General features: G+C 36.6%; 1 protein-coding gene and 1 pseudogene across 1 annotated transcript; one reads left to right on the forward strand and one right to left on the reverse strand.

Moving 5' to 3' along the window:
- The first annotated feature begins 4720 nt into the window (after positions 1 to 4720).
- On the forward strand, positions 4721 to 10223 carry LOC145770318 (serine/threonine-protein kinase 36-like). Its single transcript, XM_082581919.1, has one exon. The coding sequence runs from the start codon at positions 4721 to 4723 to the stop codon at positions 8576 to 8578; it is 3858 nt and encodes a 1285-aa protein (XP_082438045.1). The 3' UTR covers positions 8579 to 10223.
- A 263-nt stretch (positions 10224 to 10486) lies between these two features.
- Positions 10487 to 12182, reverse strand: LOC145770771 (phosphatidylinositol transfer protein alpha isoform pseudogene; annotated as a pseudogene).
- Positions 12183 to 13364: the final 1182 nt, after the last annotated feature.

A 13364-nucleotide genomic window follows, 5' to 3' on the forward strand; every position in this document is an offset into this window, starting at 1 on the left:
GGCAGACAAAGACAAACACATCTGGAACAATTTAACGACAAAACAGAAACAATTATCCATGCAACATATAATAGGAACATTTGGTCTAATTATTCATCTGAAGCCGTCGATGCCTGGTTCAGGCAAGGCAATTGAAGAAGAAGAAGAAGTGAAGTTGGTTTTTGGTAAAAGCAATCTTGTAGCGATGTATAAAAAAATTGGCAATTGACCCTTCTAACGTTGCTGGAAAGCTTAGCGTCCGCCATTGGCATTCTGCTAGCTACAAAAAAAAGTTGAGCGAAACGTCGAGTTATCAATCAATCAAGTTTATTTTCGGCATAGCTCCACATTCATTTTCAAAGTACACATCAGGAGATATAACAAATAGCTTTTTATTATATGGAAACTACACCATGGAGGCACCGAAAAAACCATGCGGTTATCTAAGTCAAGGTGCCCCCACAAGGGATGTTTTACTGGATACAATATATAATTGGATTAATAGTACAGAAAAAACAAACAAACACAAAGAAAAACAACAACAACAAAAAAGGAAAAAAAAAAAAAAGTTATCAACAACAGTAGCCTAAAGCAACAATATAATCACAAAATGACACTTAAATGGGTCAGTAACTAGTAGCCTAGGACAGTTTATTAATGCCAATAATGTAAATAATGCCAAAAATCAGCTTTAGTAATTTGAAATGAGTTGTTTTTTAAATTCCTTTTTGAAAGAAGAAAACGACAACATTGTGATTTGCTTTGGGATATTATTCCACAAGGTTGCTCCAGCATATTTAATGCATTTTTTCCCAGAATTGGAATTTATTTACTGAATATATATAGACTCTTTCTTAGCACTTCTGGTTGAATACTTGTGAATGTCTTTAGATTTTGTGAACATGTTTTCAAAATGATTTGGTAATATATTATGGTGGATTTTAAACATAAATTTTCCTAGTTCTAGTCGATGAATATCCTCTATCTTGAGTATATCAAACTCCTTATATTTGGGGGAAAGTTTTGTGTAGTAGTCACAGTTGGCTATACATCTCAGTGCATTGTTTTGCAAGGTGTTCAGAATTTTAAGATTGGAAGAGTCAGCTGTGCCCCAGCTTGTGATGCCATATTGGAGATGAGTATACATAAGAGCATAGTAGGCTATAACATCATCAGTGTTTTTTCATCTACATAATGCTTAATCTTATACATAAGACCAATAGATTTTCGCAATTGTTTTGTCAGTTTTTCTATGTGATGTGTCCATTTCATTTTGTCATCAAATGACAACACCTAAGTATTTTACATTGTCTGTGCGATCGATTTGGGTTCCATTGATAGATATTGCAAAGTTTTCATTTATAGTATTTCCTCCTTTCTTGATTAGATTAGACAGATTCAAATGCAGTTTTGATTGATTGGTAGCCCGCACTTTAAAATAACAACTATTGTAAGAACCAGTGAAGCTTCGAAGCAATCAATTAGTCAAAAGTTCAAGCCGAATAGTTCAACCGATCAGATTAAAGAAAAAACGCAAACTAGTTTTGATAGAAAGTAAATTAAGTGAACGATCGAGCGTGGCCTAGAGGGTTAGGGCTGGGGAATACATTTCAATACCATGGGTTCGATTCCCACTCCTGTCATATATCTTTTTTCTTCTGCAATTACCAAACAAAGTTCAAAGCAGGTATCAACTCTCTGGCTGACTGACGCAAGCCGGTCACCGAGTTTTGATTTGAACTTATGCTATATTCTGCATAAAATGCATACAACTAAGACTAAAACCAATGATTCAATGCTGGATAAACGCATGAGATTGCCCTGTCAAAAATTCTTTACATTTTTTTTATGACTTGGATTTAAACATTTGACAGAAAGTCTTGAAAAGTTTAGAAGAGAAATATTTTTAGAGTTGGCAACTCTGTTCATCTGCATAGTTTTCTGTTGTTGTTACGAATTCAATCCCAACGCAAAATAGATCTACCATGAGTAGCCTAATGACGTTGCTTGAAAGCAAGTGAGGGCCAAACTATAGCAAACTTAAATTGATAGATTGGAGTGGTCTAGGACAGGAAAATAGCTGGACCTGCAATGGTATTTATGAACTGTCAACATCTGTTATTAGGATGCAGTAAAATAAGATAGTTGTGAAAATTAGAGAAGTACGTATGATTGATTGAATCTTTATCTTCGGACTGGGAAAGCTTCTTGAAGAGCTTAATCCTGGAAGTTTTGCATACTTGTAGAGACTTTGAATCACTGACGCAGGCCCAGTCACCGAGATTAACAGAGTGAAGTTTCCAATTGTTGAAGTCTTGTTGCCGGGGAATTATTCCGTCCATTAGATGCCACTGAATAGAGAGCAGTCTTTAACGTGTGTTGCTCAAGCGCACACCCCGAGAGTCGAACCAGCGCCACTGGATCTTGAAGCTTCTTCGTTCTAGAAGTCACGCGCTAACCAACTGAGCTATCGGGGCGGACTAGCTATCGGTAATGGGTCGGGCCTAGCTTGGGTGAAAATAGAATAGGCTAGTTCTAGACAGACGTATTTTAACTGAGTTAAACTTGCACAAGCTTAATTATAAATTTTGACTGTTTGAAGCTTCTTGTGGGAGTAGCGTTATGACAGCATATGCCGTCCACCAGTACTTTTCTGTTTACGGCCCCTTTTAATCTTCTAAAAGTTTCCGCGACCCCTCATGGTTATAATGATAAACAGTGCGAAATACATAGATTTGTGATATTTATTCAAAGACCTAATTCGAAAAAAAATTAAAAACAAGCTACCGGTACTCGAAGCCTACTATGTTACACATACGGTAACTACACATAACATACCGGTAGGTACCGGTAGCATACTGGAAACAAAACAAAAAACCAAACATGTGATGACTGTGATGCTGGGTTTATTTTTTCGCTGAGACTTTTCGGTCATTTGTTCGAAATGACTCAAAAAAATTCAGTCATTTTTTATTTATTTCGGTCATATTAAGTCATTTTTGGTCATATATAGTCATTTGACTATATATTTTTTCGGACATTTTGACCGAATTGACTATCTTTTTTTCGGACATTTTGCTAAAAAATTGGTCAATGACCGATAAATGACCGAAAAAAAAACCCAGCTGTGATGTGTGCTTTCTGCCACAAAGAAAGTCCAGCCGTGGTTCAATGTTTGTTTAAATGCTAGTTTCAAAGCGGTTTCAATGTTGCTTAAGCTGGAATGGCATTTTGTTTTGATTATCGTCAACGTTGAAAGCACTGACTCGAACAGATACATAAAGACAAATGGCAGGAGTGCATTTACCGCTGATTCAAGTAATGGTGAATATACCAATAAACTGTAAAGTTTTTTTTTTTTTCTAAAAAATTCAAGCTGCAACTTCGTGTTAAAAGACAGATCAGCAAGTTCTTCCTCAGATTTAAGAGAGAGGTGCTTGGTAGGCCTACTCTACTTTGTTCTTGCATTGCAAATAGGTTTTGGATTTAATCAAATTTGGTATTGTCCAGTTATAGAAGAAAATACGGTACATCTGAAACTGTTTCAACAGATTTGATAAATGGTCGATAACCAGAGGCTTAATAACAATTGACTTCACATTATTGTTGACCAAAAACTTTTCAGTAAATGAGAACATTTCAAATGAATCAGTTGCAACTTTTTAATTTTTTAATGAAAGCTTCAATTTTAGATTTCAATGTAGAAACATTGGTGTTTTCTCTTGAGAAGGATTAGTTAGGTTTGTTCAGTTTTTCAAGCAAATCTGACAAATACCATAATTTCAAAAGCCGGATTGTCATTGCAAAAATGATTGACCAAGTCTGAATTTTTTTTTTCAGTGAACTGAGTCTCTTGCGCTTTTTCTTAATCAAACAGCTGTTTTTCAATATTCTACACATTTGGTTTTGCACTATAGGATATCATAAAATACAGTTTTATTTAGTGCTGTACCACCTTGTATTTAAAAACAAAATTTGATCAACGATTTGCTTTTTACAGTGTGTTCTTTTCATAACTGCATCTAAATCTTTTTGCTGACTTGTTCTATCTTGGCCTTGCATAGATAGTACTTGCTTACAAATAAAAAATTTGACTTATTTGGGTGGAAACTTCATGAGTTTGCTTAACTCTGCATTTCACTTAACTTGATAGTTTTGCATTCCCCTTCAAGTGTTGAGTTAGGCGGATTCCAATGTACCGGTATATTAGTTGAGTCCATTTGATAACATCATAACATATACTAACGTCATTGACTAGGGCGGCCGATTGTGAATAACCACCAACCAAGTAATTTTGTATAGAAATGTCCAACGAATGCAGTTGAGTAGCTAAATACAGAAATTTATCCATTCTGCAATCTCTAGTGGATGGAATAACAGGCCTACGTTGGGCATTTTGATAAAACATTACCATACTTAGTCTTATTATCTAGTCATTTTTGTTTTAGAATTTCCTCATTTTATTATTGGTTGTTCAAATTTTAAGACCTTAAGTTTTTTAAATTTGAAAAGTGGATATGCTGCACCATACATGCTCAATTGCTCAATTCTTTTCATTGTTGACAGAAGAAACTAGTCTGTGCTCAATTCTCACTGCTATGTGAATCTATTTTAATTACAGTTTTTCCTGTGTCAGCTAGTAGAGATTCATGATATATAACAAGCATTACGCTATTCTACAATCTAATTTATTTCAAATTTTCAACAAGTTGTTGACAGAGTTGTGCTGTTATAGAAAACAATGGATAAATATCATGTACTTGAATTAATTGGTGAAGGATCCTTTGGAAGAGTTTATAAAGGCAGAAAAAAATACACTGGTTTTGTTGTGGCTTTAAAGTTCATACCTAAAGCTGGAAAAGCAGAAAAGGACTTAAGAAATTTAAGAAGAGAAATAGACATAATGTCTGGACTTAAACATGACAACATCATAGAGCTCTTGGATCATTTTGAAACTGAAGATGAAGTTGTTGTGGTGACGGAATTTGCTGAAGGTGAATTGTTTCAAATACTTGAAGACGATGGAAAATTGGTTGAAGAACAAATACGTGATATTGCATGTCAACTTTTATCTGCATTATACTATCTTCATTCCCATCGTATCTTGCACAGGGACATGAAGCCACAGAATGTGCTGCTTGGCAAAGGTGGTGTTGTCAAATTGTGTGACTTTGGATTTGCCAGGGCAATGAGTATAAACACATTAGTTCTCACATCTATTAAAGGTACTCCTTTGTACATGTCGCCTGAATTAGTTGAAGAGCGTCCTTATGATCATACTGCTGACTTGTGGTCTCTTGGTTGTATATTATATGAACTTTTTGCTGGACAGCCACCATTTTATACAAACAGTATTTTTCAACTTGTAAGTCTCATTATAAAAGACGAAATCAAATGGCCAAAGTCCATGTCTGATAATTTTAGATCATTTCTAAAAGGCTTATTAACTAAAGATCCTAAAAAGCGTCTAACTTGGCCATTTTTGCTGAAACATCCTTTTGTTAAAAACAGGGTAAATATCACTAAAGAAAATATGCCTCCAATTCCTCTGACAGATGAACCAACATCTGAAATTCAAATAGCCAAAGAAAAAATGTCGCAAAAACTTGCCTCTAAAGGTGTTGGGTCTAAAATTTTGCGCAAAGCAAGGTTGAAACTAGCTGCTAATGAAGCCCAACAGGCAAAATCAAAAGCCGGTGGTAACCCAGACAATGCACTGATGGTTAAGCCAGCAAGCGCGTCAAAGAACAAAAATAATAATGCTAATAAAAGCCATGCTGATCGAGTACCAGTGAGCAATGCAAAATCTAGTACGCTTGAGCAAGATAGCACTGATTCAGATTCTGATGATGATTGGGTTGAGATCATAGAAGCAACAGACCCAAACAATATGCAGCTCACAACACCAATGACTCTTTTAGCTGACAAGGAGTTTAAGAAACGAATATCGGAACAGCTTAATTTGGCCAAAGAAAATATCTTATTATTGAAGCTAAAAGGTGCTTCAATGTTTCGTTCTGTTGTCAAAGTCATAGCTAATTTATTAGCAACCAAATGTGATTCAGATTTTCTATGGGAGTTTTGTGTGGAGTGCAAAATTCCTGATGACCTTGTAAACTTTTTGTCCAATTTGCTCAAAAATGACTCAGTAATGAGCTGTTCCTGGTTTCCCCAGATAGTTAAAGATATTCTCGCGATGCTTACTGCTTATGCTGCGAGTGATTTCAATGTGAAAAACGTTGTTGTCAAAAGCGGAGAAACCATCAACTCTCAAAAGAAATATGCTGAATCATGTATCCGCATTCTTCATATGTTAAGTGAACTACTTACTGTCTCTGCATTTTCTGATGGCCCAATTCTTGAACAAGCTCTATTGTGTATCATATTTATTTGTGAAAGTTGTGATCATGGTCAGAATTCAGATGTTGCATCGAATGTGTACACAACTTTACTCAACAGCAAGATTTTGAATGTAGTTACCTCCAAAGTGGTTTCACAAAGAGATTCACATGAAGAACAAAGCTTTTCTGATGAAATGCAGGCTCTCATTCTGTCATGTCTTGCTGCAGTAACTTACGTGCCTGTAATTGCTTTACCAATTCAAAGTTACAAGCAGGCCGTTACTGTACGTGTTGCCAAAGTTCTGTTTCAAACTGACCTCACACCTCTTATTGACATGATTATTTCTCCATCTACTTCCTTGAACGCAGTTAAGGTGCTATACGCTTGTTGTCAACTGGATGATTTATCGTGTACAGTCGTAGGTCATAAGTCGACCATCGAGCTTTTGATGAACATTGTAGACAGCCGATCAGATGATGACCATGACATTCAATATTTGGAGATTGTTTTAAACCTTCTTACGACTGTAGTTGTGGTATTAGGTCAGGAATGCAAAACTACTTTTCAAGATTATTCCACCTCAATTGTGGACGTATTTTTAAAATCAAAGCACCCCACTCTCACACTTGCTTCAGCTACATTGCTATTTAAATTAAGTTCTCTTGGGATCATTTTTGAAATTCCCGTTGATAGCTTTTTTGTTGTTATCAGCGCTGCCATATCCAACCTCACAGAGGTCGACACATTGCCTCCACTGCAATATGGACTTTTGGATGGTGCAATTGGAATGGTGTCACAAATGGTTATTGAAAGTGACCAATCTGTTGTGGAATGGTTGGTTGAATGTGGTGCATGGATGGCTTTGTGGTACCGCTTAGGGCATGCCATTAAAGCTGATATCCATGACAGCGCTGATACAGAAACTATTCCCTCTGCCCGTCCTATCCATGGTGCATATCCTGATTCCAATGCTTATGATCCTATGTTAATGTCTCCTAAAGGCATCTTGTCATTTTTTTCTATCATTGTTCATGTGTTTGCTTGGGAACCTATGCTTTACCTTCCTCTTCTTTGTGAACCCGGTAGCATTATGCCAACCTGCCTGGCTGCTATGTTGTCTAAAGAGTTCATTGCTTCCGTGAACAGTTTTTCTACTTCCGACACCAGTAGGGAAGTCATCGAGAATCTAGTCTCTGGTGTGATGCAGTGCTTTTGTCTGCCTTTTTTGAGTAGTGATACTAATTTAGTAATCTTGAAAAAGATTGGAAGAACGTTTTCAGAAATGAACCTCTTCCCACTAGTCTTGCACAGTTGTGTGACTTATGTTTTAGTAAATCCAAGCTTTCCCATCAAGCTTTTGAACGAGTTGCTGTTGCATTATCCAGTGTGTCTTAGCTTGTTCTTACAAAGTTGCCTACGTGAAATTGATTCTATTTCCTCGTTTTCAAATAGCATCATTTCGTTTTTTGCTAACGTGATGGGAAACTCGCATGCGTCGACTCAGATTGATTTACTTAAAATGCTTCATTTTATTGCCAGATCACAGCTTTGCCGAAGCATTGAAATAGTGGCACACATTTTGTTCTGCCAAGTATATGACTCTCCTACACCTATCATACATGGTTTACTCTGTGGCGTAAAAGAAGTCACCCAGGAAATGTTAAGACTTGTTCTTATTCTAAGTGGTGTGTCCAATTCAGAAATATCTATGCATTCTGACAGTAGTTTAGCTTCTAAACCCAACGATGCTCATGTCAAAAACACAAATATATCTTCATACTTTTTCGATTTTGAAGACGGTTTACAGTTAAAGCCTATCCTCGCTGAAAGCATGGCAAATTGTGCTCCGTACTTTCACGAATCACTTCATTCTAATGATGTTAATTCCATCACCATCACTTGCAAAGTTTTACAACACATATTTGACTGGGATGAACGTATACAGCTTGCTTTTATCAACTATAGCTTACATTTAACTCTACTGGAATTGCTATTAAAGAGCAGCCATGTGGACATGATGTATCAAAGCATGTTGGAAGCTTTACTGGCAATGAGCAGGGTAAAAGCAGTACGAGAAGTCTTGAAATCCACTCACTTGGACCAGTTGAAATCGCACTATGCTTTCTGTTGTAAAAGTAAATCTGCCATGGACACTGAAAGTTCTTCCTATGCTAGTAGTCCTTTTGATTTGTTGAACATCATGGCAATCTCTCAGTATAAAAAGCTCATTGTCCATTTATCAAGCACAAATTCATAAAAGACTAGTAGCTGTGCACTACCAAATACTCAACGAAAACTCTTTTTTTCAATGGTTCTTGCCGTCAAGCTTTGCAATTTGTTTCGGCAACTTGTTCGTTGTGTTCATTACACCAATTTTTTGTGTTCATAGAATTTTCTCACTTTATAAGAATCGATTTGGTTTGCAGTAAGAACACTCAATAGATGTTTGTTGAGCTTTTTTATGTTGTGATGTCCATCGAAAAAGATACATTTATGTTTCAGACTCTGTTTTTCTAACCCTAGCTCGTACCCAGTCTTAGGCAGAGCATCTGGGCGACTCTACTAATGAATGTAGCGTTAACAACAATCCCAGTCTCTAAGAAAAATCAAGCAGAAAAAAACTTCTTGATTGTAGATACGAATCTGCGAGCGGTTGGTTTGCTATTAGTGTATGGTGCAACTCGACGCTTTCTGTTCAGGCTCTGATGAAATAATTGACATATTCATTGTTTCCTCTTTTGCTTGATAGTTTTTCAACAATGTTTTATTCAAACGAAATTTATGTGAAACTTTTTGTAATGTAGAATATGTTGTTTAGTAGGTTAACCCTCGTTGAAACATTGGTACCGTACCGTATTTTTTGACACCGTATAGCTTTCAGCTTTGTCGTGGACGGTATTGTTTGTTTATTTTTAGCGTTAGTCGCTGTTGGTGACGCATGTAAACCGGGATCCCTTTATTTTATCGCCTTCGCTTTCATACTTGTTTTTTGTTTTGAGTAGGCCTATCCTAGGCAGGTGCTTTTTTTTCTGCATTATTAACACAATGTCACAACTTTACCAAAAATTTTTTTCAGACATTTAAGATCTTTTGCTATATCGTTGTGAAATCATATAACTTATAGCTTCCGCTCAAATAAGAAAAACAGTTTCTGAGTCTTAAACAAGACTGTTTCAATTACTGGTCGAGTAACGTAAACATCTGCATGTAACCTGCCTTCACAACCATTGCATAACGCGTAGCCACTGATGCTGATCTTGGTTCACGAAGAAATACCAAGCTCAAGTTATGCCAAACAGCTTTTTTTGACATATTCCTTCATTTTAATTGAATGGTAATTGTGCGTAGCTTTCTGTCAGTTGTATATTTGCGTAGTTTTCCATATCGGTTCTGTGAGTTACGTGTTTAATATTTTTAATTTGTGTATAAACTGCATCGCTTGAAGATTGAAACGCATAAGCGTAATCACAACAGGGCATGCTGTGGAGTAAGGTTACCCTCGGAACCCTTTCATATCTTTTTCATTTAGGTTAGGCTACATTCAAAACAAGAGTTTACCAAGGATTGAATTACCTCGAATTTTAAATTCAGTTTCAGTTTAAGTTTCAAGCTTCTGCGTAACATACCTTAGTATGAAAACAGTACAGAAAATGTGGAAGATACCTTTGGTCTTGTCTTCCCATGCAGAATATGTCATTTTTCCGTATTTGGAAAGTTCCAACGTTGAAATTCTCATAGCCTCATAGCGTGCCCTGATTTGCTGTGAAGCAGATTTGATGTGTCATCGCAACTTCTCTTGTTGCGTGTTTTTCAACAATTAATAACTATATTTTTGATACAAATATACTTTATTTTTGTACTGTAGAAGCGTTTGTGGAATGAATTGAACAAAATACACACTATCGATAATGTGTTGTTTGTTGCTGTATAGTAGCCGGACGGTGCTGGTCGAGACGGGTTTGGCTGAAATCTGTTTTGTTGGAAAGAGTAAACTGATTGATATTCTAATGTTAAAATCTGCAGTCTTGCTGATGTCGTAATCTCAAGCAGGACGTCGTCATATTCTCAATTCTGTCAACATTGACACCGAAACAGCTGCTTCATCAGAAAAATGCATGGCATTGACTTTGCTTTCCGTAGCAATTAATGAAGCTGTTTGAGTGAGCAGTGTTTATTTCGGAATATTGCATTATTTTGTTAGTTTTTTGTGGGACACAAAAGATTTTTACTCTCTTAATCCACGTACAAAATTATGCATGTCCAAGGTCGTTGGATAGATGAATAAAATGTTGTTGAGCGAGCAAAAACAACAAATTACATATTAAATGTAGCATGTGACATTACAAGCCGCAAAACGCTGCACGAACTAAATATGCGTGGGCCCCTAGACGGATGTGCGCCCCCATCAGGGATTTCGAAAGCAGTAAATACGGCTTTGCATGATTTAAGCTGTAATTGGTTATCGAGCTTTTGTAGCAGCTTTTTTAAAACCGTCAAAAACGCCTCAAATTTGGGGCGTGGCTTTCAAATGCCATGTACAATAATGTGATAAGCGATCACTGAAATGTGTGACAAAGTACTCCCCAATAGCCATCAATCGGCAGTGGCCAATTGAAAATCAATAACCAATCTTATAAATGCGGTATGTACGTAATAGGTTTAATAAAGGCTTAGGCCTAATATGGAGTGATACGACCAAAACATTTTCAGACAGTTTACGGAATAAGTTTTTCTCCAAGAAAATAACATTTTACACTCAGGTTGTATTGCTGCTGCCAGGAAAGTAAACACACAGATGAAATGGGTTGAGTTCGAAACTTCCGGGTTTTAATTGCAGCATCCCAGTAAACATTTGTTGGATTGGTCTATGAAAGGCCTATAACAGGCGGGATCACATATAAGATACACACTGATACGTATAAATCAACAAGTGGCGATATGTTTAGCTCTTCGTAATTGCCAATAAGTTTTTAAACAAAAAAAATTGCATTTTGGTTAATCCCAAGTTGAAATCGATTCATAATGACCCAACACAAATTTATGAAACGAGACTAATGTAACCTACCTAAGCCTACACAAAAGGTGGTTAAAATAGTTTCTGATTAATGTATTGAGGAAGACAAAAAACAAGTCGGCCCAAATTAGGTTACGGCAGCCAACGTAAAATGAAGCCATAAAAGACTTGACACGATTTAGACCTATACCTACATACTTAAATAAGACTGTACCAGCATTAAACTTCCTTGCATGAGCAACTTATTTCTATTTAATGTCCATGCCCCTAACTTCTCCGGATGCTCTCATTATATTCAGTTCTTCTTTGGTCTCCTTTTCCAGCTCTCGAATTTGATCGATCGTCAGACCGTGCCATTGATCAATGTTGCAAAATAACTGCCGATGAATTTGTAGTAAAAAACGACGACATTCTTTTCCAATGCGAGCCTCAATCTGATCCTGAATACCAAACCAATTGAACTTGTAAGAGCATAATTTGTAAACGCACATATATGCTGTATCTGGATTTTCATTACTTTCTCGTTTGAGATCTTGGACCCAGTTCTGGCTCAACTTTTTCTGACCAGTCTTCAAAGAATCAACTTTTGTTGGATCCATTTTTGGACTGTAATCCAGAGGATTAACTGGATCTTTTGCAATGTCAATAACAATCTTTTGAGTATTTTCCCAACTTGCTGAAGAAAGGCCATGGACGTTATCAGATTCTCCGAAATCATTTAAGCAGACAGTATCTACTTTCAGAACAAACTGGTCCTTCATATAAGAGTTAGAGAATGAAGTGCTGCATGTAGGGAAAGCATTGAAAGATTTTTCAAGTATGGTTAGTGAACCTGTTGGTGCCAACTGTCTAAGCACACGTGGTACTTTCGATTGAAGATGAATAATCTTATGTGTGTATTGCGAACATGTTCCATTATTTTCTCTCTGCTCATTAATTACAATCTCCACACCCTCTGAGCCTCCTGTATTTTGTTTACTCCAGTCTAAGATTGTCCACAGATGACCAATTCGGTATTCATCCAAAGATAAAGGCAATAGTATTCTATATTCAATTCGATGAAGTTCTTCAGCCATGTTACAGTAAAGGTTAATTCAATCACAAAATTTTAAAGTTTCTGTAACAAAATACATAAATAAAATCCGGTGAATAAAGTGCTCAGGCTTGACTAGACTAGTGGTTGTCAAACTTTTTTGAACTAGGGCACACCAAAGAATTTTGGAATCTACCGCTGCACAATGACTTAGCCTACTATAGCCTACATAGGCCTAAACGTTTTTGACAAATTGCTTTTCATTGATTTCTTGATCAAAGCTGTTGCGCTAAACAAACTATATAGTACAGTAGCCTACAATAAAATATGGTTAAAGCTAGATACTGTAGCTTTAATTTAATTAATGCACAGCATTAAAAACCATTTAGCCTACTCTTCTTTTACTGTTATGTAAAAAGTGTGTCTACTTTTGTGCACTTGTAGTCTTGACATCAGTTGGAAGCAGCCTGATGATCAGGCGATATATGCAGTTAATTGATGGTCCATTGTAGTTGTAACACAAAAGCTAATGCTTCCTTCTAAACTAACTTGACTCTGCAGCTTTGCGCTATAGTAATGACATTCAAATCAGCAAACGTTCGCGAGACTCTCGTGATAAGGGCGGATCCAGCAACTAGCTTTAGACAGGGGACAGGGCGATGTCAACCAAACTCAACGATGTGTACGTCGACATTAATCCGACCATGCAAATATATGGTAAATAAAGTTACTTTTCCGTGTCTTAGGGGGAGATCGCCCCAATCGCCTCCCTCGATCACTGATTTGCGATCCTTTTGCCTCACACACTTTAGGAAGCTTTGGATTTAATCAATCTAACGATTTCAACATGAAAACGTAGAGTGGAAGAAATACATCTTCGGCTCAAATATACATGGAGGAAAAGGAAAAATTAAGGACAAGTCAAAAATCAAGGGGTGGCCTACTAAGTTATTATAATAGAAAAATTCATAAAAATAACCTCAAGAACGCTTTATA

This window comes from Aplidium turbinatum, chromosome 5 (genome assembly GCF_918807975.1).
Source record: "Aplidium turbinatum chromosome 5, kaAplTurb1.1, whole genome shotgun sequence".
In the NCBI taxonomy this organism is placed as follows: domain Eukaryota; kingdom Metazoa; phylum Chordata; class Ascidiacea; order Aplousobranchia; family Polyclinidae; genus Aplidium; species Aplidium turbinatum.